We start from the raw sequence: 27,384 nt of genomic DNA on the forward strand, positions 1-27,384 counted from the left end.
GGCCCAAGTGTCCAAGTGTCTCCTCTTGGTCCCTGCCTTTTTGCTGCTGTACCTGACTAACCCGGAGCCAGCTTTGCCTTCTTCCATCCAGGGAAAGGGAGAGCTAAAATTTGGATTGTCCACAGCAACATGCACAAGCTTACATAGTCATTGGAGAAATTTATTTTTACTGCAAACCTGGGCAGTCTAGCATCCCTAGAAAAATTATAAACCTTTGCGTTGACTCCCTCTAGTGGTCTCTCTCCTAAACATAATAGCCACTAGATTCTATGAATGACACCACAATTCCCAAGGTCATTTAACCACCAATCTCTCTTCATGGGGAACTCCTTTTCGTCCAATACTAGTGTCCGCTGATAACTCTCACGGCTTTTCTCCTGTGGTCAGCACAGAAGGTGGATGCCTTTGCAGACGTGTACAACTACTAAAGAGACGGAGATAGCTTCCTCAAGATTAGACTTCCACCCAGGGTGTGTGAGGAGGATGGAGCAAGAAGTGAAACAATGGCTGTCACTCTTTATATCATGGGTTCCATTTCAGCTGTGCAGAAGCCAGAGATTTCTAGTCCCCCACCCACCCATCTCTCAATCCAGTTAAGCAAGCAGCTTCAACACAGTTCAAGGAAACTTTCCAGCCAGGAAAAACCACCCAAGTGCAGAGTGAAGTTGATGAGGAACATGGCACAGGGAGCCTCCTGAGGACCTGACAGGGTGGCTGGGAGGGATTCATTGGCTCATAGGGTAAAGGTTCCCTTTAACCCTGTCAAAATTATTGTTATGAGATTGTGGGGTGCAAACCCCCTAAATTCCTGGGCCCAATAAAAGTTGGAATTAATCAAGGTTTGAGGAGCTAAATTGTGCCAAACCACTTATGTTGAAAATACAAGCCAAGCCAGCCTTGCTGAGTGTGGGTTGTTAGGAGAACGAAGCCTAGTGATGGCTGAGCTGTTAACCAAACAAAAGGTGGGCAGTTGGGCCATTGGAAGATTCGGTGCCAGACTGTCAAGTTCAAGAAGCCCCTCCCTGAGCCCTGGTTTTAGTTAATAAGGCAAAGGCCAGCGTTGCTTTTTAGGATTGCGGTTTTGCCTGATGAGGGTCTGTTAGTGGTGACAGGGGGGAGAGAGGTAGATTCAGGGTGGTATAAACGGTTCCTCCACACTGGGAGCTGAGCCTAGGGGGTGCCTCAGGGTGCTGCAAGTATAACATAGTGACTTGAGCAGAATAGAAGGTGAGAGGTTTGGCCTTCGCAGAGAACTTTGGCCTTCGAACAGAGCACTGCTGAGAAATCAGAACCCACAAAGGAGGCAGGTCAGAGCACAAGGCTGCCTGCTTATACACTGTAGAAAAGAGTCAGAAAGCATGGCAGCTTTCTGCTTTGGATTCAAGGCTGCTGCGCCTATAGGAGCAGCAAGAGACCAGCTTGAAGTACAATGCTGAGATAAATTCCCTGCCATTTCCTTTTAGCTCTATGGATTATTTTTTTACCAAAGCCAAAAAGGGGAGCACACCCAGTCTCTTCAGAAGGTTAGAGAGGAAATCCCTGGTAAAGGTTTTATATACAGTATATTTTTTTTTTTGAAATAACCCCCCCCCCACTATTCCCAGTTACATCAAACTCCCACCAGGTGGCACCCGAACTTCATGAAAAATTATCTATGATTGAAAAGTATAGGGTCAAGTAACTCTGTAAAATTAATAGCTACCAGTGTGATATACTCTTAAAAACACATTGAAGTTATTAATAATTTATTTTTGAGGTGGGGCATATAAGAATATATAACTACCATGATTCCTCTGCAATGTAAAACTGAACCTTTTTAACCTTAATTATTAAGAACACTGCTCCCCCAGCCAAAACCAAAACCAAAACCAAAACCAAAACCAATACAATACAATACAATACAATACAATACAATACAATACAATACAATACAATACTGCATTCTAACCTTCAGAATGAAATATTTGTCTGTGGATGCTTTAGGGAGGAAGGGAGGAGATGGACTAGTTAGGTAGGAAAGACCTTTCCTCAAGACATATTGGGAATGTCGGCAATAAAACTCATCAGATTTTTTAAATAAATGTTTATTTCATCTGTCAATACATACAGAGCTGATTCACATGCGCAGATAGCACATCAATCGTTCGGTGCCTAACAAGACATTACATGGAAGATCTGTAGTTGGGTCTGCCAGTGTGAGTCTCTTTTTCTAAAAGCAGCCACAGGGCCCTTCATTTGAATTGGAGTTACTAGTCATGGTGGCCACGCTTTGCCTGCACAGCTGAAGGCAGTCATCCTTCCAAATAGCAGCTTCTGGGAACCAGGGGAGTGGGAAGGGCTGGCGTCCTACTCATATGCTTCCCGTGGTTGCTATTCAGTGCAGGGTAGAAAACATACAGACGCAACAGAGAAAGCAAAATCTGAACTCATGTCCACTGGTTTCCTGGGACTCTCCATTTCATGATTGGAATTTTTTTAAAAAAATAATGTTTTTGGAAAGCATTGACCCAACCCCTTTTCCTCACTCTGTGGTCTACTGCCTATATAATGTGCGCAACTTGCATCTCTCTTCCAGCCACTGAATTGAGTAGCACGGAGAACAGAGCAGTCACTTAGTGCCATCATGTGCACCTTGGAATGCCTATTGAAGTGCAACCAACAGCAATTTTTATTCTTTCATTTAAACCACAGCTGCCTTAGAAGAAAGGTAGTATTATTACTGAAGAGGGAGGAACAGCACATTCTCTGAAAGTTACCTGTGGCATCAATTTTTAATAATCCTATTTTTGTTAAGACAGAAATCCAGATACAGGAGAGATTTCTGCATGGAGCCATGGCTGATGCAGCAGCCTAGCTTCTCCCACTCCCAATGATAATCTCCTGGATGTCTACATATGGAGGCGTGTACGTTTATAAATGTTAATAAAATTTATGCACTGCTTGATTGTAAAAAGTACATCTCAAAGCAGTTTGCAAAAAGATAAAACAATAATGCCAAGGAAAAAATACATCCATACTTAAAACCAGTGCTTTTTTCTAAAAAAATAAATAAAAATGTTTAGGGTACTCTCATTTTCCTACTCATATTGAAATGCTGCCCCTCAATGAGGCCAAACTTAGATTCACAAAATGTTATGGGGTATGCGTCCCCCTGTGTCCCCCCAGAAAAAAAGCACTGCTTAAAACCATCCCAAAAATACTGAAAACACAAGTTAAATACAGGTTAACATTATCTCAACTTTCTAAGCATCTGGGTAGCCTTTAGCTGGTACCAAAAAGAGTACAGTGATAGCTCCTGCTTGGTCAGGGAGGGAGTTCCAAAGTGCAGGTGCTGCCACAGTAAACAATTGAGTTTTTACAAATGCGCAACAGGTATAATTTGGCACCTGTGGTAGTGCCTGCTCTTCCAATCCAAGCGGTCGAGTGGGCACTCTGTTACCTTCATCAGTGCATGGTGGGAGATGTCATGGAAGGTTTGGAGCAATGTTCTTCAACCTTGAGTCCCCGGATGTTGTTGGGACTACATATCAAATAATAATCCCTGATCATTGGCTAAGATGACTGGAGATGATGGGGACCCAGGGTTGAAGAACACTGGTTCAGAGGACACTCCAGCCTCGAAGCTTAACAAGAAAATGGCTGGCTGACTCCAAAAAGTATGGAACCTACACAGGACAGTCTTGACTCCATTCACATGCAACTAAGTTCAGTGCCATCGAGTGACTTAATCATCTAGTGACTTAATGACGGTACCTACACTGGAGATTGCTAGGAAGGACACCCTTCCTGCAAAATCCATACTTAGAGTATGTGCCCTTGTCCTTGAGGGTCACTGCTGCCAGAAGTCACATGAGGCTTACAGACTCTGGCTGCAGATTGCTGTGGCATAGATCTACTAACAGCAAGTCCACCACAGGGGGTGCACAAGGGTGAGTCTACTAGGTGACATTTAGCTGTGGGGGGGGTCACACCTGGACCCAGCTTTGGCCTTGCCACATGTTGTACCCATGAGCTGTGTTCTGAGACTTTTGTACTCCTAGGGTTGTGCCCAGATTAGCTCCAGTTAGTCAGAATCACAATCTCTGTTGCAGTTGAAAGGACAGCCAGTGAGAAGTGGCTTTCCATTGCATTCTAATGGGGATGTTTTCATTGGCCACCTGTTTTAGAATCATACCATAAAGGCATTGTGGACATAGAGTGAAAGCAGGATTCTGATTAACCTCCACTTGTGTCCTGCCATATTTCCATTCTACTCTTGTTCCTCCTTTTTTGTACAAAGGTATTGCTAAGACGGCATGGCTTCTCTCTCACTAGGTCAGCATTGTACTCTACCAGCAAAAGCTGGTTTATGAATTTTCCTATCCAGCACAGCAGGCAAAACTCAAGGAGCGGAACACTCTGCTAGTTTTATATGATTGTTGGTATACAAGAGAATTTTAGAAAGTAGCCCCGTGGAGAATTTTAGTTGAAAGCTAAGGGATGAATATTTTAAATAAATAAATGATAGGCAGATTTCTCTTTCCAGGATTCTTTTGGTTTGGTTTTGTTAAACAGTACATAATGCTGATATCAAAGGCTAGAGGAAATATTTTCTTCCAATATTCTTTTGACATGTGTCTACACATTTCATCTCTCTGTCACACTCATGAATAATTTGGCTGTTTTCCCTCATGACCCAAATCCTGAATCTTTTGAAGGTTAAATATCATGCCCTGCACCTCACTCTCTAGCTCATTGTCAAATTTTGCATCCTGTTCTTCTACATGCATTACAGACAAGAAGAAGTTGTTTTCATTGAGGTTCTATCATTCATATTATGCTGGTCCTGCAATGAATGGAATGCAATCCTATTGAAAAGCAATTTATCTGTGAATATTTTTTAATGATGTTTACTTGGCTGGTGAACATCAGACCACTAAGAGGCAACAAAAACAAATTTAAGAAATGGGGGGAGGGGGATAAAGCTAATTATACTGTTAAAATGATGATGGTTTCTCCTGCTACTTATTTATATAATTCATTTCCATAGACTTTGTTTATTTGCTTCTGATATAACTCATTCTCCATCCAAATGGCAAAATAATGCACTCATGCCTTCTGAATGGTTACTGCAATTGTAAGCAAGATGGTGCCCTCCTAATTTGAGATCATACTCCAATTCCCATGAACCCCAGGCAGTCTAGCCAATGGTCAGCGATTATGGGAATTGTAGTCTAACAATGCTTGGAGAGGATGTATCTATCATTCCCTCTATATCCAAAGTTTAGAGATAAGTGTAGATCCCTATGTAACCACCCACACACAAGAGGTGTACACTTTAATGATGGAGATGAGCTGCTTCATTTCACTCTGGTAGCAAAATCTTTCAATAAACATTGCTGAGATATACTCGGAGTCGAGAGTAGATTTCATGTTCTTTATTCAGCTCATAGTGGTGAGGAGGAATGGAAGTTCGCCCAGAATGTCTGCTTTATATACATTATTTACACAATGGATTATCCTGTAGGCCAATCAGGTCGCAGACTCACTTCCACCTGGAGCTGGATTGGGTGGCTCCTGTGGACCAATCAGACTGCTGCATTCTGGAGCCTATTGTTCTAGGACCAACCAGGCAGCTGCCTTTTGGATCCTATTCAACTCAGTACATAACAATTGCCATTTCCTAATATTCACTACGAGGATTGACACCAGAACCTGGAAGAGGTATAGAAACTTCAGAAGGATTGGCATTCTGACAGCAGCAATTTCCCTGAGCCATTAAAATTAAGGTGGCTCCAGCTTTGAAGCTCCTTTAAAACTCCAGAGTTTCTATGCCACACTTGGCAGAAGTTGCACACCCACCCACCTCCTTATCACAACCCCCAAGTATCTAAAGCTGGTGAAGAATGGAGTGAAACCGGATTCAGCAAAAAAAGGCGAGCTTTTTCATTGGGTGGCACATTTACAGGTAATATAACAGACTTGGCACAATTGATTTCAAGTCCAACTACCAGGCAGAACTGTTCTAAGATTGCTTGCAGATGGAGGAGGAAGGGTCTTGCAACATCAGTAACGTATCGTCTGCAAAGAGGTTTGGTTTATCTTCTGCCTTCTTGACTTTGACTCCCCTTATCATTTTAGCCAGAACCTCGATCACCACAGCAAAGACTAAGGGTGGCAGTGGCCACTCCTGTTTAGTATCTACGCAATTTCAGAAGACAGAGATGAAGGCCCCCAGGCAGGCATTTAGAATATATTAATTAGCAGTTAAATTACCAGGACGGCACAAAGGTAATTTGCTACTATACAGCAGGTGCTTTTTAAAAGTCCTTTTTCCTTCTTTGGGTAATTGAGGGAATTCCCAATTTGTTGCAAATATATATATATATTTGGACAGAATCCCAGGAAATCCAAATAAATCCCAGTAGCTCTTCAGAAAGACTCAATTGATTCCTATTGGGTACCAGTCATTTAAAACAGACACAGACATCTGTGTGCTGTGAAGGCAGCAGTCTTTACACCAGTAGAGGGGGGGGGAAAACCCCGGCAACAAATAGGCAGTTGTATTTAAAGGCAGTCTGCTGAATAGTAACCAAACAACAACCATTTCAAAGCTTTTGCAAGGGATCCCTACGGTCCAGATACTAATTGTGCAGCGTTATCCCTTGTCATTGCACGTTGCTGGGCGGAGATCTGCCATCTTCCTCCACCCCCCGTCCCAAGGTTACCTGCAGTAGAAGGGGAGTGTTCCCTAGTGGCTAAGCCTCTCCCGCCCCCCCCCCCGCCCCCCAACCCGGTGCCCACTCTAGGTTCTGCGAGGACCTTCGGCGGCTACGGAGAGGAGGGAGGAGGAGGATAGTCGCATTTTCACAGCAGCTTGGCTCGACCTCGAGCATGCTCAGTGGCGCTCTGACCTACTTATGCACGCCGAAGCCGGGGAGGTCTGGGGCTGCCGCTTTCACTGCGCGAGGGAGCCGGCGACGGCGCTGCGGCTTTCGGGGGAGGCGCGCAGGGCGCGCGCGCGTGGAATGCTGCAGCGTCCCGACGTTCCACGGTGGAACCTTCGTGGACACGCCGGCGTTCCAAAATCGAACGCGTCGCCCGGCAAGCTGCTCGAGGCGCAGCGGCGGAGCTCGTAAGGACGACTGCGGTCCAGAAGCCGGGACGGCAGGAAGGAAGCCGCCGCTGCGAGCACTCCTGTATCCCATTCCCTTTGCCGTATCGCCAGGCGCAGTGGCGGCGAGTAACGTCGGGACGGTGATTTGCAGGTAAAAAGAGAGAGAGAAAGAAAAGTGGGGTGGGATGGGGAGAGATCGCCTTTCCAGCTACGTTGACGCTTACTAGCGAAGTGAGGTGGGGGTGGTTGGAGAGAGAGAGAGAGAGAGAGAGAGAGGTTTTCAGGAGAATGACGGCTCTGGTCGCTCTGTTTGTTGCAACTTGTAGGAGTGTGGCGCCCGAAATAGGTTTTGATGGTGATGATGAAACCCTGGAAAGTCGACGTGAGACTCGGGCAGGGCTTCTGCGGTGCCAGAACAGGGAGCTATTAAATGTGTCACATTGATCTTACCGCCTTTCTTCGGGCGAAAGCGCTCCAGGCGATCTCCATGCTAATGCAGCCGCCTACCTGGGAGGAAACGAATCCGAGCTCAGTGGGACTTACTTCTGAGTAGACGTGTGTAGGGTGGATTTGTAAGAGGCAACGGGAGAGGAAGGGGAAAGGAGAGGAGGATGTGTGCCTCTGTTTGGTAACAAGATTCATTTGGTCTAAGTCATATGGGAGTAAAACAAAAAGGAAATGAAACTTTTAAAGAGAGTGCATCTGAGCATATGCAGAATTTGCGTGAAGAAGGAGGACTTCCAGGCCAACAAAGGCCCAGCAGGCTTAAGTCACAGTCCCTTCCTTTTAAGGAATTAAGGATTTTTAGAGTTGGGGCTCCCAGCATCCAAAGTAAAGAGCATTAGCAGTCTAGAGATTGCCTTGGATTTGATACCATTGGTGGATATATTTGTGAGTGAGAGAACCTCAAATCCCATTCACCTACCTGACTTTTTCCTAGGAACTGGGTCCTTGAAGAAACTAGACATAAGGATGATATTGTGTTGCCTTTGGAGCACTTGTTTCTGGGAAGGGGTCCATCAGAGTTGACACCAACAAATTTGGAATGCTTCTTTAGTCTCAGACTGTATAAAAGAATGCCCAAAAGGCACCTTTAACGCACACTCAGAGCCCTCTCCAAATTCCTTGCACTCTAGTTTGCTAAGGGTTCCTGGGAATTGTAACTCTCTGAGGGGTGAACTACAGTGCCCAGAATTCTCTGAGGGGGGAAATGTGTTTTCAGGGTGCTTTAAAAGTATAGTGCATGCGCAACCAGGAAAAGAGAAATGTTCAGGGAGGGTTATTTAGTAAATACTGAAATGGCCAAGTACAGCTCAAAGGCCTGGAGTGAGTGCTTTTGATGGCAATCTGTGTGTATGCGACTTAGGGGTTGGGGAGCGAGTTTGTTTCATGCCTGCCTGGGAGTGTTCGGCGGAATAACAATGCAATGAAAGTGTTGCAAAAGATAGAGATGGAAACAAACCCATCAGGTAACTCTTGGTATGATGCCATGGCTAGAGCAATGTTGCACTTTGTGTTTTGAAGTTCCCTTTGTTCATTTTGCCTTGTTGCCCAATGCAATACATGCCTAGTTTGATCCCTGCTTGCTAGAGACTAGGGATGTTTTCTGTGGGCTGTGGGTGGCCCAATATCCAAAAGAGGGTTTATACTAATGTTGCCATAAACTCAACTAAGAAACACACTAAAGGTCCCCTAACCTTCACCCAGCCCAACCTTGGTAATTTGAACTTGGTGTTTAATTTCTCATCCATTTCTCTGAAGCAGTAAATGCAAGCAAATAACCTTTTCAAATTGGGATTTTGCAAAAGTCCTTGTCCTTGAATTTAATTTAAACTGTCTGCTATCTTTCAGCACTTTTAATTAAAGGTGCTTCTTATTAGAATAGTTCCACAAGATGCTTATCTGGATACTGTAAATGGCCTAAAGGAGCAGCCATGCAGTTTCATGCTTTTCATAGCAACCTGACATTATCCACTTCAACAGTACAAACCCTGCAATGAAGGGAAATCTTATGAAACAAAGCAGACACAGGCATCCAACTCATTCCTATTTCATTTGTAGTATATAAACTTCACATGTGACACTATACATTTCTAACGCTCTAATAATATGGTTGGATCTTTCAGAGAATGAAATGCAACCTTTTCAGAACCTCCTCCCCCCCAAAAAAGATAACTTGTCCAATGATGTTCCCCCCCCCCCGCTGCAATTCCAGAACCACACATCTTTCCCTTTTTCAAGGTCATGTCCTCTCTTTGTTTCAGAGGTACAATATCTACTTGGTTGATATGAGTTCTCGTTTTTTATGTACATCAGTGCAACATAATTTTTTTTTATCAATGAGATTGAAGCTGCTGCCTTTGTTAGATTAGACAAAGTTTATCAAGGCCTGTACTCTGATTCCAGTAGTGTCCAGCCAGAGCTCTCCATTAATGTAAGGAAACAGACATTTCTTGTTATCTCTCTCTCAACTTAGGGGAGCTGAGAATGAAGCTTTAGCTCAGTGGTGGGTGGGTGCTTGCTTGCTTGCTTGCTTGCTTGCTTGCTTGTTTTTCCAGCAGAAGGTCTCAGGTTCCATTCTTGGCATCTCCAGGTAGGGCTGGGCAAAATACCGTATTTTTTGCTCTATAAGACGCACCAGACCACAAAACGCACCTAGTTTTTGGAGGAGGAAAACAAGAAAAAAAATATTCTGAATCTCAGAAGCCAGAAGAGCAAGAGGGATCGCTGCACAGTGAAAGCAGTGATCCCTCTTGCTGTTCTGGCTTCTGGGATAGCTGCGCAGCCTGCATTCGCTCCATAAGACGCACACACATTTTCCCTTACTTTTTAGGAGGGAAACGTGAGTCTTATAGAGCAAAAAATCCGGTACCTGCCTGAAACCCTGGAGAATGCCTTTCAGATATTGCAGACAGTTCTAAGCTAGATGGACCACTGGTCTAACTTGGTATATGTTCTTTCCTATTACTGAACACAGAGGCTGCCAGAGTGTTTTTGGCTCCTATAAACATGGGAGCTGGACCAGTGTGATTGCTGCCTTCTTTAAGGTTGTTCCTGCATCACCCCATCTACATCAGGGATAGCAAACCTGTGGCTTTGTGGAAGTGGTTGGATGCCAAGTCCCACCATCCCCAGTCAACATTTTTATACAGTATTTAAGCAAAGGTGGGACACATGGTAATCTACCATGCCAGCAATGTCCTCCCCAATTTTTTCTAGGTAGCAGTAATGTGTACATTGGACTTATAACTTGAAAGTTTTCTTAACAGGCTGCACCAGTCACCGGATCACCATGGAAGCAGCTTTCCCCGCAACTGATCTACTGTCTCATACATGAGCCATTCTCTCACTTTACTTTGTTGGTGTTACATGTATCTATTTTCATCTGATAAACACTGGAGGAAATTTAATATATATCTTGCTGCTGAGCCTGAATAGTAGTCCACAAGCAAAACGTGAGCAGGAACAGAGAACCATATAATCCCAATGCACAATGTAGCCCTTAAATCCACACTGTAGGCCATAGATGCTCAATAGATTGAAAAAGCAAGTAGCTCCCAATCTACCTATCCCACAGAGCTTGGAAAAGCACTGAAGAGTTATTGCGAGCATCTATCATAAGAACAAAATCTGTGAAGAAGAAATTGCATCTGAGAAGCTGGAGCTGATGGCAGCTATGAAGCAGCACAGCATCGCCATGGTTTATGAGAGCAGCAGGGAAAATTACAGGTTGCACCCAGGAAAAGAGGGGAGAAGGGTTCGTGTGGTTCATGACTTGGGTGTGGGACATTTTGCTGCCTGAGGTGAAAAGGCTCTCAGTGTCCAATCCACATGCAAAAGCTAGCCTGACTGGCAATGATTTCAACACAGCACAGCACCCTCCACCTGCTTGAAAGCAGCAAGCTAGTTTAGGGGGTGCAAGGCAGGCTGTGTGACACACACAGCTCTGTCCTTGAACACCTTGCCACTGCTCCCCGTTCCTTAGCATTTGCCACCTGAAGCAGCTGCCTCACTCTGCCAAGTGGTAATAAATGAGCTCTAAGGCTTGCATTCATAGCTGCTTCTGGAACATTAGTACACAGCTACCATCCTCACTGGGAAGCCACAGCTATTAATCTTTCCCGCTCCCCACATAATCATCACATAGGAAGTGGACCTGACAAGGTAAAATAGCTGACACAGGCCATTACTCTTCTTCAGCAACTGTAGACCTGGTTTATGACCCACACCAACATCTTTCCAAAGTCAGAGAGTTGCTTACAGCCCATGGATATTTCAAGGCCCATCCTGCTGAGCCTGAGATCCGGTGTATTTCTTAAACAATGGCAACGACACCACTGGGGGTAGCAGATCAAGGATTATAGAAATCAAAAGAATTATATATGATCTTGGCAGTACAAACCGTCATTGCAACTCAGTGGAAAACAGCCCCAAATCTTGCACTGGATGCTTGGAATTGCTCACTCAGAAGTATAGCTATAATGGAGAAAATCACACATAATTTGAGATTTTGACATGGACTAAAACCTCCAGACCCTTTTAATATGTGTCAGGACTGCCGCTAGGTCCCAGCTCACAGAGGACCAACGCCCAGTGGATATTATATACAAAAGTCTTTATTGAAGTTTAGTTTCCATTTCCAAGCTCTGGGCGCGCAGGCCCACGTCTTAACGCTAGACCGGCTAAGTCCCCTCTGACTCACTGCTCCACCCACACCAGTTTAAGATTCTAGCCCGGCTCCACCTCTTGCGCTGCTCTTTCCTGCGTTGGGTCCTTCTGCCCTCTGGGGTTCCCTCCTTCCTGGACTCCTCTGACGCGGAGCCTCCTGAGTCTTGCCCCTCCCTCCGGCGGGCTTTAGGACCTGGCTCCCTTCCCGGGCTCCCCGCTGTGCCGCGCTCCTGTACATTTGAACTTGGCGCGCGCGCCCAGCCGGTGACTTTCCTTCTGACCGTTTCCCCGCTTCCTGATGTGGGTGTTGCCAAACCTGACTCCTCTCCTCCCTCTGGTGGTGAGGACACTGGTCCCGACTCCTGGGACTCCCCCTCCCCACTGCGCTCTGGTGGAGACGCTGGCCCTGATCTCCAGCTGCTGTTCAGAGACTCCCCGCTGGCCCCTCCCTCTTGAGGTTTCTCCCTTGGAATCTCCCTTGCTCTGGCCACCGGCGCTCCCTTCTGTGAGTCCTCCGATTCGCTAGAGAGGCTTGTGGAATAACTCTGGCCACTGTCACTGCCTGCGCCCCCCTCGTACTCCTCCTCCTCACTCTCCATTTGCTCCCCCTCCTGTGTCTCTCCTTCTGAACCCCTGACAATATGATTTGGCATTCCTTGACGGTCTTAATTTTCAAGACAAGCCTTGTCACAAACCAGGCAGATCTGGAACTATTTGATACCTGATCAATTAGATAGTCTTTACTTGGGCTTCGTTATTTTAACTCGTATGTGCATATTTTAAAGTTTTGTTTTTATCTTTTAATTGTGGTTTGTTGTTATAATTGTTATCTCTGTTTTATACATGCTATAACATGAAATAACAATTAAAAAAACTTTTTTAAAAAAAGGATTATGGAAGTGAAGCAAGTTTCTTGCCAAGGATGTGGGAGACCCACACTGTAGATCTCTTATTATAAGGATCCACATAAATCTCAGTCTGTCCCTGCAGTCCCTTGGTTTTCATAAAATATTAGCAAAGCCTGTGATTTTGTTCAGATTTAGCCCCGATTAAACTGCGCTCATAAAAAAGCCATTGTAGCCACTTCACTATAAATACCTTGTTGGAAAAGAGCTGAGAAGTGTTTTGTTTACAATGAAATAACCAATGTTTGGGGACTGGATAAAGTATGTCTGTATACAACAGTTTTATTGTCCAAAAGTTCTGGGTTTCTCCCAGATGCCTTGGCACTTCAGTGAAAGAGACTGTACTGTCTTTGCCCATGTTAAATAATAAAATCATTTTAGATAAGCATTCATAGGCCTAGTTTGCAAGGAAAAGCTTGAGAGCTTTATATTGGGTGGATAAAACTAGAAAACAAAATGAAATGCAGAGGAGAATGTGAAAACTTTTCATTTTATAACTCAAAAGAAAGCATTATGCATAGGCCTGTGTGCAAATATAGGGGAGTGTTAAAATCCTGCAGTTTAATTAATTTAATTAATTCTTTCACCTCAATGAAATGTGAATGACCCACTTTGCATCCTTACACTAAAGTGTTAAGGGTGTTCTTCATGTATGTATTCTGAATGTGTTTGCTCCAACAAATAGAAAAGTATTGTTGCCATTTCCTTTGGCAAAGAGCAAGCACATGAGAAACGCTTTGGCTGAAAATGTCTCTGCTTTGTGTTTAAAAAGATACAGAACAGGTCTATCAACAGCTATTGGCCAATCCTGTTTTAGCTAGCTAGAGCTTACAAATTCATGGTTAGCAAGTCGATGAATTCTTGTTGCTTGTGGATGAGGGACAAATAATATGACAGCATTGCTGCCTTCGATCCTGTTAGAGGCCTTCCTGGAAGCTTCAGGCTCTGGGCCACCTCCAGCTAAAAGGTCACTTCAAACAGCATTACTACTACAGGTGTAAATACACCCTAAGACTTCATTCCCCCCAAACTATATGAGGATTCCTGAGTACTTTTGCTTTCCTAGAGTTCCAAATCTGCCTTCATTCATACTGCAGCCTCAAAACTAGTAAATATATTAGTTTTGTCATGCTAATTATTGACTTAAAACAATTATTCTAAAATTGCAAGTATTAACTTGCTCAGATTAGATTTAATAACTGCTTATGAACTGCTTCTGATGTTTCAGAAACTGGTCCTAATCACAAAACTGGTAATCAGCCTCCTTGTATCTATCTTATGATATTGGAATGAGGAAAGACCATTCATTAACACCTGATAGTTACATGTGCCCCTGGGGTCCTGTGGGAGGAAGGACAGGATATATATCAAATAAATAATAATGATAATTTAAAAAAAAAATATACGTGCAACATACAGAAATAGGTCTACGCCCTTAATCCCTCGATATTAGAGCTGAGTTGAAGGTTCCATCTCAGAACCTTTCTTTTGAAGATTTGTGTATGGAGAAGTATGTGTAGGTAGGAAATGGAAAGAAATTTAGGGAGATTTTGAAGACTGCAGATCAACAGATGCTGCAATTCTGTGAACATAGAGTGGGCTTGCCATGTTCCTCCATGAAGCCTCACTTGGAACGACACTGACTAAGGATTGGGAAGAAATTCAACTGAGTATGCGTTTAAAGGCACAGCTACCTAATTTGTACTTTTAAAACTGCATGTGAAGCAAAGCACAGCCGCCTTCAAAATTCACACTTCTGAATTTTGCAGTGCAAGTAATGTGTACAAAAATGCACATACTAGGATAATGTGTGCATATGTTAGTGAAAACAACACACAAAATATATCTCTGTTAGGAAATTGATTTCCAAAAGTGTGTATATAGTATAAAAAAAATGCATACAAACATGTTCAGATAAATTTACACTAAAATATTGATGAATTTTCAAGTTCTTTAAAAATGCAAAGTGATGTGGTGAACTGAACTTAAAACGAGAAAATGAGAAACTGATTGGTACCGAAATTAACAGATTAGCCCATCCTTCTGACATAGTGTCATTCCACTGAGCATTATGGATATACATGGTAATTGGCCAGAGAGCTGCTGCTGCTACAACATCAACACTGAATTATTACTCTTATTGATTAAATTTGTTTGTTGCTTTAGCTTGCCCAAGGCAACCAAAAGCAACTTGCAAACAAACAAGCCAAAAACAAAACCCACACAGATACACTGAAACCATTAAAAGCATTCTACCCACTTCTAATAGCCTACAGATAGTTAAAAGCCAAAAGCCTGGTTATAAAGGAATTGTTTCACATGACACCTAAAGATATATAAGAAGTGGGATATAGAGCTTCTGCTCCCAGGAAACTAAAAATTCATAGAATTTCTTCCCATCCCCAAACAAATCCCTGAACACACCCCTCCACTTTCACCGCCTACGAATGGGTCTTCGGAAGTGGGGTGGTATTGTGCAGATTTGTTCTCTCTCCTTTGTGAGTATCAGAGTCTTTTGTTGAAACATTACCTTTTATGAGAACTACAAACTGTTCAGTGAATTAAAAAAAACAAACTTGAGGAAATGTAACACTATTGTCAATAGTAACACTTTGTGGTCTTGTAAAAGGAGTTAATCGCTTTTTTTAAGAATGTGTGCAAGTTCCTTAAGAACAGTCTCCACCTAACAACCAGGAGGATTATAAATGTTTGATTAAGGATGTTTGACCTGTAGGCCCAAGTCAGAAATACGCTTGCACCTTAGTTTGAAATAGTGATAGCACCCAAACCTGTAATTTGGGATGACCTTGCTGAACCCTTGGATTCAGTTTCTGTTGCAGTATTTGCCTTTTCCTTTCCCACCCCAACCTGGGTAGCAGGACAGAGAGTCCTTGGTTAGGCCTTCAGCTCTGCTACAGCAGTGCCCATCTCAATATAAGGAACAGTATAGGATGCTGTTTTGAATGCTTGCAACACAAACCATTGGAAATGTAGCTCTCATTATTCTACTAAAGGCAACAGATGCTCTGAGGACTGTATTTACTATGAGTTGTTTTCAAAGTAGCACTAAGTGGCAAGGGGAAGTCAGATGAGTGGGGTACAATTATTATTATTATTATTATTATTATTATTATTATTATTAAGCTCACTGTGCAAGTGGAACAACTTCTGTCTGCGCAGTTGGACTTCTTCCAGTCTCCCCTCACCAGCCATAGCTGTCAACTTTTCCCTTTTCTTGCAAATTTCCCTTTACAAAAGGGAAACGTTGACAGCTATGCCATCAGCACCCCCTAATTCTGTTCTGGCAGATCCCCCAACACTCTGGATCAGATTTGGGATTGCCATGGGGGCAGGGTCCTGTTGTGGAAGTCGTTCCACTCACACAATTATTCAGTTGAATACTGCCCTATAATTCCTCGCATTTGGGGATACCTCTGCAGCTGCACCAACAACTTAACAGGAGCCCTACCACAAAGCTGCTCCCACTGTTGTTGCTCCCTGGTAAACTTTTGAGAAAGGGAAGTAGTGGCAGAGGGCTTGGAGAGATGGCCTCAGGGTAAAACCCATTGCAAATTACCACTAAGCTTGGACTGTTGATAGTACTTCTGAGCCCAAACACCTTGTTACACAAGCAGGTCTCCTCCAACCCCATGGCTGTTTTGAAAAATTGGATGGATTGGTGTCCTTTAGTTCTTTGTTTGTTCCCTTTGTTTAAGCTCCTTAAGTTTGGGTATCTATAGCCAGACATGAGTTAATAGCAAGTATGTATAGTAATAATGCAGGAATTACAAATACTCTCTAGACACTGTTTGCCGTCCCTAGAATCTTGTGTTGATTCCTCCATACACTCTGGAGACCAGAGGCCAACAGCGCCTATAAATCTTATCAAGGAACCGTGAAACCTCAATATCCTTGATTTTTTACGGTTCTTCTCCCTCTTGCTGCCTTTTTTGTTGCCATGCCTTGTTGATTCTTCTTGCCTATGCAGGAGGTAAGGAACTTTGGGATTTGTTCTCAAGGGAGAGAGTCTTTCTCTTTCTGTATTTCACATTGCAAACTATAGGGTTTCCCCTAGAATACATTCTGTATATGGGGACTCTTTCAGGCCACACCCATCACCAGAGCTGCTTTGCACCTTCTTCTTACATGTTTTTGCCTGTCTGTAGTGTGTCCTTGCACTCTGACCATGCTTCTTGTTTGACTGGAGGGAGGGAAGTGTAAGTGTGAAGAAACTAACTCACCATGCAAAGGTAAAATTCATATGTCTTGCTCCTCCCACTTTCGCATCTGGCCCTGTGCACCACTTTCATGTGGCCCCCTGGAAGGCTGTCTTGAAAAGGATTTGGACGCTGGGCTGAAAACGTTTCCCTGCTCCTGTTCTAGAGGAGGGCCTGGTCCAGCAGCTCACCAGAATAGACTGCTTGCCTTATTCCAACACTGATTTTGATATGGCTCTAGCAAATCTTATGAGATCTACCAAAGTCTCTAGACACCCTGTATAGATAAAGGGATATGTTTGCATACACATCCTCTAAAGCACCATCTACAATTTACCCTTGTCTTTCTCTTCCTAGTAGGAATGCACTATTGTCCCGTAACAAGTCAAGCCCTTTTGGACACCTGGAACTCAATAAAATGTACCACTTTCCATGTTTGGATCTTGCTTCTGCTTCTGTTTTAGGAAAGGAAGCAAGGAGGACAAGCACACAAAATTAGATTTGCTCCTTATTCCTGTCTCTGACTAATGGCTGATTCATTACGCGCACTGGAAAACAGAAGGGTGTTGTTGCCTGCGCATTGCTGAACCATAGGAAGCATATGAAATAGGAATAGATGAAAGAGTTCCCTAGCAGGTGCAGATTGTATTTTTCTAACCACTGAGTGGCTGCAAACAGGGATTAGGAGCAATGGCTTCCAGATCAGATCAGAGCATGGCTTCCGTAAACAGAGCCCTGAGCCCTAGCAAATCTTTTTTTGGAAATTAAACACTGGAAAAAGTTAAATGGGGGGGGGGGGAGGCAAGTGGTGTGGCAGGGAGGTTGCAGGCAGAAGATGGGGGGAATTAGCCCAAGAGTCCTGATTTTGCATTTCTCTCCTTCATTCTTAACAATAAGAGGGATTTAACTGCCTGATACATATGTGGTGTTAACGTGCATATTCCACATGCACTGCAGCTTTGAAGAAGCAGCTGTACTCAAAGTCATTGCCTGGGGTATTCTTGTAATGAGTTAAACAAATATCTAATAAAGAGATACAGCTGTTTCTGGAATAATAGCTTTGTGTACCAAGCTACAGAGAGTGACTTGCCCGCCCTCATAAATAAACAGGGCTTCTAAATAAATCCAGATGATTTATGCAGCTGTCGTATTCACAAGCCCCTCAGAACTCCTCCAAAGAATAGATGAAATCAACCAAGCAAGGAACTAAGTGAACTTTTTTTTTAAAAAAAGACCTTCTATATATATATATATATATATATATATATATATATATATATATATATATAATCTTCACCTCAGCTACACAGTGTCGTTTCTGTTTACCAGATTTTTTTACCAGCAGAGCAATATTGTTTAAAAGGCATGCAGATAAATTTCAACACAAAAAATCCACTAAACCATTTTCATACAGAAAAAGTATGTTTCTTTATAGAAGAACTTTACTCTTTTCTTCTCTTTCTTTTTTATTTCAGCCTTAGCATTGATTCAGATGCTATATAAAACTCTGGGGACAGCAGATGTGGGAATCTCTCATGCTTCTGAATCCCCGCCCCCCAGTAATGTTTCCGGACAGCAGCTCTCATCATGTCTGACCATTGGCTATGTTGTCTGGGGCTGATGGAAGTTGGAGAGCAACAATATCTAGAGAGACGCTTGAGACCTAGGGGATTCAAAGATTGCTGCTCCCATATGAACCCACCTGGAATGCAGGGATTGGGCTGAGAGTCGTCCCCTCCCCCTTATCCGTGCCTTGAGCGTTATAATTTTATTGGAAATTCAAACACGAAAGTGATTTTTGCATCCATAATCCAATTCATAACCAATTCATATAGCTGATATCCTATATGATATCCAATTCATATAGGTGATATCCAGCATTAATCATGCTCAGAGTAGATCCATCAAAATCAGTAGACATGTTACTTAAGTTCATTAATTTCAGTGGGTCTCCTTCTGAGGATGATTAATGTTGGAATGTAATGTGTGATGACATTTAGGGCACAATCCTGTGGTCACTAAGAAGGCATCCCGGGAGCCATGGGATTTTGCAGTGTTCCTTCCCCTGTTCCCCCAAGATGCCCCCAGGTGGGGCTGGGGAGAGATGAAAGCCCTACAGCTGGAATACCTCTTTCTCCTCAGGCTACCTCCTTTACTATCACAAATTCTCCCTCCCCTACTCATACTAGATTGCTCTGCCCATTGATAGTAGCCAAAGGATATTCCAAGTTGTGCTCTTTAAAAGAAAATGAAGGTGACACCTTCTGGTTTCAAGACCTGTTGTTACGATCCATATTCTGAAGGCATTTACAAGTCAAAGAAAGATTTTGCTGGAGCCATGCACAAAGAAAAAACTAAGGTAGCTTGGCTTATTTCATTGGTACTTGCTACTCCGCAAGTGAGCAGATAGCTAGATTGGTGGAGGATGTTGGCTTTTTGCACATTTTCTATTCTCAGGGAGAGTCCATATTCAAAGTTCAATACTTTATAAATTGGGAAATTATTATTAGTCATTATGGTAGCACTAATAATTAATTCACGAATCGCCTTTTACAGATCTGTCTCAAGGTGATTTGCAAACATATAAAAACCGCAAATATATGTTTAAAAACAATACAAAGAACAACTGCAAATAGGGTTTGAAATGCATAGCATAAGACAGAGACCTTTTCATTTGGCTGGAAAAACTTGTCAAAATGCAACTCCTCTGCCAATTATTGCAATCATTCATTGCTTTTCAATTGCTGCATGGAATGTGGCTGTGCAAGTATCATAAGCACTTATGCACAGTGCCTGTGGCATTGCTTGTGAAAAGCAAACACAGCCTTCTTCCTGTTCCCATGCCACTTTTACTTAATTGTTAAAAATGTTCTTGCTGCTGGTAGGTCCTCCATTGTGCTATTTCGTAATTATGCAGCTCTCTGATACTTGTGTTTTAAGGGTGCTTCCAGACTGGGTGTGTGTTGTAGGTTTGGTGTTCCTCAGTTTGTTTGCTTCTAAAGAAGGCTAACAGCAGCTTGGTTTTCCCCACAGCTAGGCTATACCCCGTCCTGCAGAGATTCAAATCCCTGCTGATAAGGAAATGCAGTATCACATGAAGGCTGCAATCCCAATCCCACTTTCTTGAGAGTCATTGACATTTTTATGATTTGGCAAAATTCCCCCCTTACGCCATTTTTACACCCGAAAACCAGCACATGTCAGGAATTTACCTGACGTATGCAAGCCTACATAATTACACTGTAAATGTTCTAGGGTGGAACTTATACAAATGTAATACCAAGGACAAAAAATGTCCCAATAAACTTGGAAGGCAGAAACTGTTTTGACTTCACAAGCTCATAAGAAAGAAATAAGAGTATCACTCATTTTAAATCCAAATTTACTTTTGTTGTGCTGTTGCGTTTGTTGGGTTGTGATTTTCCAGCCCATATCTATAGGTATAACTAAAATTACTTGAATCTGTGAGCAGATGAAAGAAATGATTATACAGTCCTTTCCCCAAAATTAATGATGTGCCTGAAACAGATTGCTATGAGAGAAGTTATTGCATCTACACTCCACCCAGGACTGGTATTGGAGTGATTAAATGCTTCATTTGCACATTATAACATGTGATTTGTAGATGTGGCAGAGTGATGTGGCTTCAAATTTGACTGCAGGTCCAGTGTATGGTAATAAGTATCACAAAACAGATTTGTTTGCAAAGAATGCACTCATGCCAACTGCTAAGAGAAATACTATCTGCACATGAAATAATATGTACCTGGGTAAGTTTAGCCTTGATTTGAATATACCTGTCAATTTTCCCATGATAAACATACAGTACCTTTTGTATTCCATCATGGAGTGGGGTGGGGAAAACAAATGAGACAAAACAAACAAACCCTGCTGTTCCTGATTGGTAAGACTGGGGATGGAAAGGACCCTGCCTAATATAATCCTATGCATGTCTATTCAGAAGTAAGTTACATTCCTAGGTAGGAATGAATGGACAGAGTTTCTCATTTTCCTCTAACCAGTTCTCCGCATTTCCTAAGAGCGCTTACTAATGAGTGATCCCCATTGAACAGAATGGGACTTACTTCCAAGTAAACATGAAGAGGGTTACACTGTTAGGCTGTGTCTAAGGCTCTACACTCTCTCAAGGAAGCAAGTTCCCTTGAAGACAATAGATCTTTCTTTTGAATAATGCATAGGATTGTACTACATCAGATCATACTATATTCCTTTTTCTGCTTGCTGCAGGGAAGTTGGGAGAGAGGAAGAAAGAGATTTTATTGTGAGAGAAGGTATGCACGCATGCATTTTGGCGTAGTAACTTTCAGATGGGTGCGGTGCTTTGAAGATGCTGCCATAGTATATAAGTTGAGTGTGTTTCAGTGTCTATAATTCAGCCAGCGCTAGTGAAAAGGATGGGGATGGAGAGATCCCAGAGGTGATGTTGTTCAACTATAAATGGCTCATAGACTTGGAGACAATTGCTTGCTCATATAAAAACTGTGAAAAGCCAGAGAGATCACAGCTACTAATGAGTGGGACTTATCGATCACCCTTTCTAGCCTGTCGTTGCCTTGAGTTCACATCGTTGAGACTGCACATTAACCAGTGAACCTTTGAACCCAATGTGTTGCCAGACACCCGGGGGCGGGGCCATGAGGGTGGGGCGAGCATCCCAGGGGGTGAGACGCCCATGGGGGCAGAGCGACCTGTCCATGGGGGATGGAGCGAGCCACCCATGGTGGGCTGCTTCCTGGGCGGGGGCAGGGGAAGGCAGCTGGGCCACTTTGCCAGCAGCCTTCCTCCCTTCCCTCTTCCTTTTGACAGCTCAGGGGAGGCTCCCCCCCCCCAAAGCAACCACGACTCCCAAGCCTCCCCCAACTTGGGAGTCGTGGCCAAATGTCACCCCCCTCAGTGATGACACCTGTGGCGAACCGCCTCCACCGCACCACCTTCTTCCACCTCTGTGTGCTGCATCAGTAAATCCTAATGTTTTGCCTTTCCTTCCAAGCCCAAATCTGTAGGTTGCAGTACATTGGTTTGGATACTCTTAAAACATGTCTTCATGAAATTTAGAGCCTCCTATGTCATTATAAAGGGTTGCATTAACTAATTTGCAGGGCACAGTACCACATAAAGAGGTGGCCAAGCATTGCTTTGTTGTGTTGGGATTAATGGGAGTGTGACAACATTTTGCTTCCATAATGCTTTCTACTCTTCATTACATGACACAATCAAGGGAAGGATTACAACTGAGGGCTGTGAAAATCCTCACCAGCCATGGACTTGTTAACCATTTGAAGCTACTGGGCTAGCCTAATTTCTGCAGAAGCTTTTTGCAGACCATTCCTTTTGGTATTTCTGCTTTTGGGCAATTCTCATCAGGGAGGAAAGAAAAGCCTCCTGGTCCTTACAGCACTTGCTCTGGACATCAGCTGTTTGGTGTTTCTTGAAACACTAATACAGGGAGGCAGCAACAGCAGAGAGATGGTTATTTACCGTATTTTTCGCCCCATAAGACGCACTTTTTCCCCTCCAAAAATGAAGGGGAAATCTGGGTGCGTCCTATGGGGCGAATGCAGGCTTTCGCTGAAGCTTGGAGAGCGAGAGGGGTCGGTGCGCACCGACCCCTCTCGCTCTCCAGGCTTCAAGAAGACATCCGCAGCCTGGGCAGCCCTGCAGGAGGTCCGGCAGGGATGTCTAGGCTGCGGATAGCAGCCTGCTTCCTGGAGCATCGGGCGCCCTGAAAGCAGAGCGCCCGGCGCTTCGGGAGCACATCCGCAGCGTGGGGAGCCCTGCAGGGGTTCCCCGCAGGGCTCCCCATGCTGCGGATAGCAGCCTGCCGCCCGGCAGGCGGAGCGCCCTGAAGCAGAGCGCCCCGCGCGCCGGGCAGACATCTGCAGCGTGGGGAGCCCTGCAGGGGTTCCCCGCAGGGCTCCCCACGCTGCGGATAGCAGTCTGCCGCCCAGCGGGCGGAGCGCCCTGCCGGACAGACATCCGCAGCATGGGGAGCCCTGCAGGGGTTCCCCGCAGGGCTCCCCACGCTGCGGATAGCAGTCTGCCGCCCAGCGGGCGGAGCGCCCTGCCGGACAGACATCCACAGCGTGGGGAGCCCTGCAGGGGTTCCCCGCAGGGCTCCCCATGCCGCAGATAGCAGCCTGCTGCCGGCGGGCGGAGCGCCCTGAAGCAGAGCGCCCCGCACGCCGGGCAGACATCCGCAGCGTGGGGAGCCCTGCAGGGGTTCCCCGCAGGGCTCCCCACGCTGCGGATAGCAGCCTGCCGCCCGGCGGGCGGAGCGCCCTGAAGCAGAGCGCCCTGCACGCCGGGCAGACATCCGCAGTGTGGGGAGCCCTGCAGGGGTTCCCCGCAGGGCTCCCCACGCTGCAGATAGCAGCCTGCCGCCCGGCGGGCGGAGCGCCCTGAAGCAGAGCGCCCCGCGCGCCGGACAGACATCCGCAGCGTGGGGAGCCCTGCAGGGGTTCCCCGCAGGGCTCCCCACGCTGCGGATAGCAGCCTGCTGCCGGCGGGCGGAGCGCCCTGAAGCAGAGCGCCCCGCACGCCGGGCAGACATCCGCAGCGTGGGGAGCCCTGCAGGGGTTCCCCGCAGGGCTCCCCACGCTGCGGATAGCAGCCTGCCGCCCGGCGGGCGGAGCGCCCTGAAGCAGAGCGCCCCGCGCGCCGGGCAGACATCCACAGCGTGGGGAGCCCTGCAGGGGTTCCCCGCAGGGCTCCCCATGCCGCAGATAGCAGCCTGCCGCCCGGCGGGCGGAACGCCCTGAAGCAGAGCGCCCCGCGCGCCGGGCAGACATCCGCAGCGTGGGGAGCCCTGCAGGGGTTCCCCGCAGGGCTCCCCACGCTGCGGATAGCAGTCTGCCGCCCAGCGGGCGGAGCGCCCTGCCGGACAGACATCTGCAGCATGGGGAGCCCTGCAGGGGTTCCCCGCAGGGCTCCCCACGCTGCAGATAGCAGCCTGCCGCCAGTGGGCGGAGCGCCCTGAAGCAGAGCGCCCCGCGCGCCGGGCAGACATCCGCAGCGTGGGGAGCCCTGCAGGGGTTCCCCGCAGGGCTCCCCACGCTGCGGATAGCAGTCTGCCGCCCAGCGGGCGGAGCGCCCTGCCGGACAGACATCCACAGCGTGGGGAGCCCTGCAGGGGTTCCCCGCAGGGCTCCCCATGCCGCAGATAGCAGCCTGCTGCCGGCGGGCGGAGCGCCCTGAAGCAGAGCGCCCCGCACGCCGGGCAGACATCCGCAGCGTGGGGAGCCCTGCAGGGGTTCCCCGCAGGGCTCCCCACGCTGCGGATAGCAGCCTGCCGCCCGGCGGGCGGAGCGCCCTGAAGCAGAGCGCCCTGCACGCCGGGCAGACATCCGCAGTGTGGGGAGCCCTGCAGGGGTTCCCCGCAGGGCTCCCCACGCTGCAGATAGCAGCCTGCCGCCCGGCGGGCGGAGCGCCCTGAAGCAGAGCGCCCCGCGCGCCGGACAGACATCCGCAGCGTGGGGAGCCCTGCAGGGGTTCCCCGCAGGGCTCCCCACGCTGCGGATAGCAGCCTGCCGCCCGGCGGGCGGAACGCCCTGAAGCAGAGCGCCCCGCGCGCCGGGCAGACATCCGCAGCGTGGGGAGCCCTGCAGGGGTTCCCCGCAGGGCTCCCCACGCTGCGGATAGCAGTCTGCCGCCCAGCGGGCGGAGCGCCCTGCCGGACAGACATCTGCAGCATGGGGAGCCCTGCAGGGGTTCCCCGCAGGGCTCCCCACGCTGCAGATAGCAGCCTGCCGCCAGTGGGCGGAGCGCCCTGAAGCAGAGCGCCCCGCGCGCCGGGCAGACATCCGCAGCGTGGGGAGCCCTGCAGGGGTTCCCCGCAGGGCTCCCCACGCTGCGGATAGCAGCCTGCCGCCCGGCGGGCGGAGCGCCCTGAAGCAGAGCGCCCCGCGCGCCGGACAGACATCCGCAGCGTGGGGAGCCCTGCAAGGGTTCCCCGCAGGGCTCCCCACGCTGCAGATAGCAGCCTGCCGCCGGCGGGCGGAGCGCCCTGAAGCAGAGCGCCCTGCACGCCGGGCAGACATCCGCAGTGTGGGGAGCCCTGCAGGGGTTCCCCGCAGGGCTCCCCACGCTGCAGATAGCAGCCTGCCGCCCGGCGGGCGGAGCGCCCTGAAGCAGAGCGCCCCGCACGCCGGGCAGACATCCGCAGCGTGGGGAGCCCTGCAGGGGTTCCCCGCAGGGCTCCCCACGCTGCGGATAGCAGCCTGCGCCTGAGGCAGACATCGGCCAGCCCCACAAGCTCAGGGAGGCGCAGCGCCGTTCCTCGACCTGGTTCGGTTTCCCCGACCTGCTTTTGGGGGGGGGGAAATAAAGGAAAAATTTTTTTCCTTTACTTCCCCCCAAAAAAACTAGGTGCGTCCTATGGGACGGAGCGTCCTATGGGACGAAAAATACGGTACTCCCTGGACACATTTTCTCAAGTCCTAGTGTGCTACAGCTGCTTCCAAGGATTGCTGGACTTTTCTGCCCCCGTGACTCAACTATTGATAGATTTGTTGCTCTATTAATAATATCAACCACATTGCACTGCTTTAATGGAACAGATCACAACTTACATTCTGGATCTAGTGAAACCTTAATTGCATCACCAGTAGAGAGGTTTTTTGCTGGATAATTGACTGCTAAAAGGTTATAATAATTCAAATGTGTTTCAGGGCTCTGCCTGCGTTATAAGCTATGACCTTAGCTACATTCTTTCACACAAAAATCATGTGTGCTTAAATATTTTTGCATCCCCCCCAGCAGCCTTTTATATATGTGCTTATGTGATTACCTCTCGATGTTGTAGGATTACACCTCCCATCATCCCTGACCATTGGCCATGTTTCTTGAGTTTGATGGGAATTGGAGTCCAGAAACATCTGGAGGATACCACATTGGCTACTCATGGTGTAAGCAGGTTGGCATAGCTGGACTGGTTAAGGACATATTATTCCACTTTCAGTAATGTTCCTCACTCCCATTTGCTGATATTACTTGTCTTATTTTGCAGGGTATTATTTTCTTGGCTCTTAAAATTTCATGGATTGAGGTTAATATTACCCGTGGCTTCTTCAGGACAGTGCACTACACGATTCCTGGCCTATCCTTAAGTCTGCTCTGCAGTGCACAAGAAGACAGATGAACATGTTCAGCCACCACCTCCTTTTGTACTATTGGACTACCGTACACCTTTCTATCTTGCTAGCAGTCTTGACAGCTGCTGAAGATGTCACGAACAGCACTTTAAACCACACTCATATGCTCTTAGGATCTTTGCCTGTGGTCGTCTCCAGAGTTGATCACATTATAGTCAAAGAAGGTTACAGTGCCTTGATTGACTGCAACGTTCAAGGTAATCCGGGGCCAGAGTACAAGTGGTACAACTCCAACGGCCATTTGCTGAAGGAAGATGGGAATACAGGTATGTAATGGTGGAGCTAACACATGGTCCGCCTAGTGCATACATGAGATGCTACATTTATTGTGTTACATATTTATTTTTAAAAGATATTTCCCACTTGCCTTCCTGAGCAAATTCCCTCACAGGACAGCTTTCATGAAGTAAAATGCTGTATACTAAAGGTAAAGGGACCCCTGACCATTAGGTCCAGTCGTGGACGACTCTGGGGTTGCGGTGCTCATCTCGCTTTATTGGCCGAGGGAGCCGGCGTATAGCTTCCGGGCATGTGGCCAGCATGACAAAGTCGCTTCTGGCGAACCAGAGCAGCACACAGAAACGCCGTTTACCTTCCCACTGGAGTGGTACTTATTTATCTACTTGCACTTTGACGTGCTTTTGAACTGCTAGGTTGGCAGGAGCAGGGACCGAGCAACGGGAGCTCACCCTGTTGCGGGGATTTGAACCGCCGACCTTCTGATCTGCAAGTCCTAGGCTCTGTGGTTTAACCCACAGCGCCACCTGTGTCCCTCTGCTGTATACTAGGGATGGCTATATATGAGGACCCCCAAAGCATTTTTTTTTGCTCTGTCCCCCACCATTTCTTGTAACAGTGGCACAAATGGGGCATGAGTGGAGAAGTTTAAATCCTTCGACCTAAAGCAACACCCTGATAGGAATTCAGCTCTCCTCCTTCCCCAGTCATCAGCTGGATCATTTGACAGATTGTGGCCTGTGTGTGCAAATAAGAATGTGGGGTGGTCTCTCCCACTTTGGGCCATGCTCACCTATGGCACGCAACCCCTGGAGGACTGGTCATGGGCGAAGGTGGCCAAAAATGGTTCACAACCCCTACTGTACACCATAAGCACATAATAACAAACCATCATTTAGAAACAGTAAAATAAAATAACCCATGAAAGTGATGGCAGCAGCAAAGATGAGGTCAGCGTGACAATGCCAATAAGTAAATAAAGTGCAGCTGAACAAAGAATGTCATTTCAGCACCAGTTCAGGTTGATAGGATTAGAGAACCGTTTTTAGGAATATGTATCAGTTTACAGCACCTGTGCTCAGTGGCCCTAT

The 27,384-nt window shown here is 46.6% G+C and overlaps 1 protein-coding gene across 4 annotated transcripts in view; it reads left to right on the plus strand.

Moving 5' to 3' along the window:
• Positions 1-5,071: 5,071 nt before the first annotated feature.
• Positions 5,072-27,384, plus strand: part of MFAP3L (microfibril associated protein 3 like) — a 30,669-nt gene continuing 8,356 nt past the window's right edge. The window contains exons 1-2 of one of the 4 annotated variants that reach the window (XM_083755907.1): positions 5,072-7,247; positions 25,912-26,322. In XM_083755907.1, the coding sequence (XP_083612033.1) occupies positions 26,040-26,322 (283 nt within the window). In that variant the 5' untranslated portion in view covers positions 5,072-7,247; positions 25,912-26,039. Of the gene's footprint in view, positions 7,248-18,742; positions 20,016-25,342; positions 25,819-25,911; positions 26,323-27,384 lie in introns of those variants that run through there. The other 3 variants (XM_083755904.1, XM_083755906.1, XM_083755905.1) reach the window with 3 other exon arrangements.

Source organism: Podarcis gaigeae (assembly GCF_964106915.1).
Source record: "Podarcis gaigeae genome assembly, chromosome: 9".
Lineage (NCBI taxonomy): Eukaryota > Metazoa > Chordata > Lepidosauria > Squamata > Lacertidae > Podarcis > Podarcis gaigeae.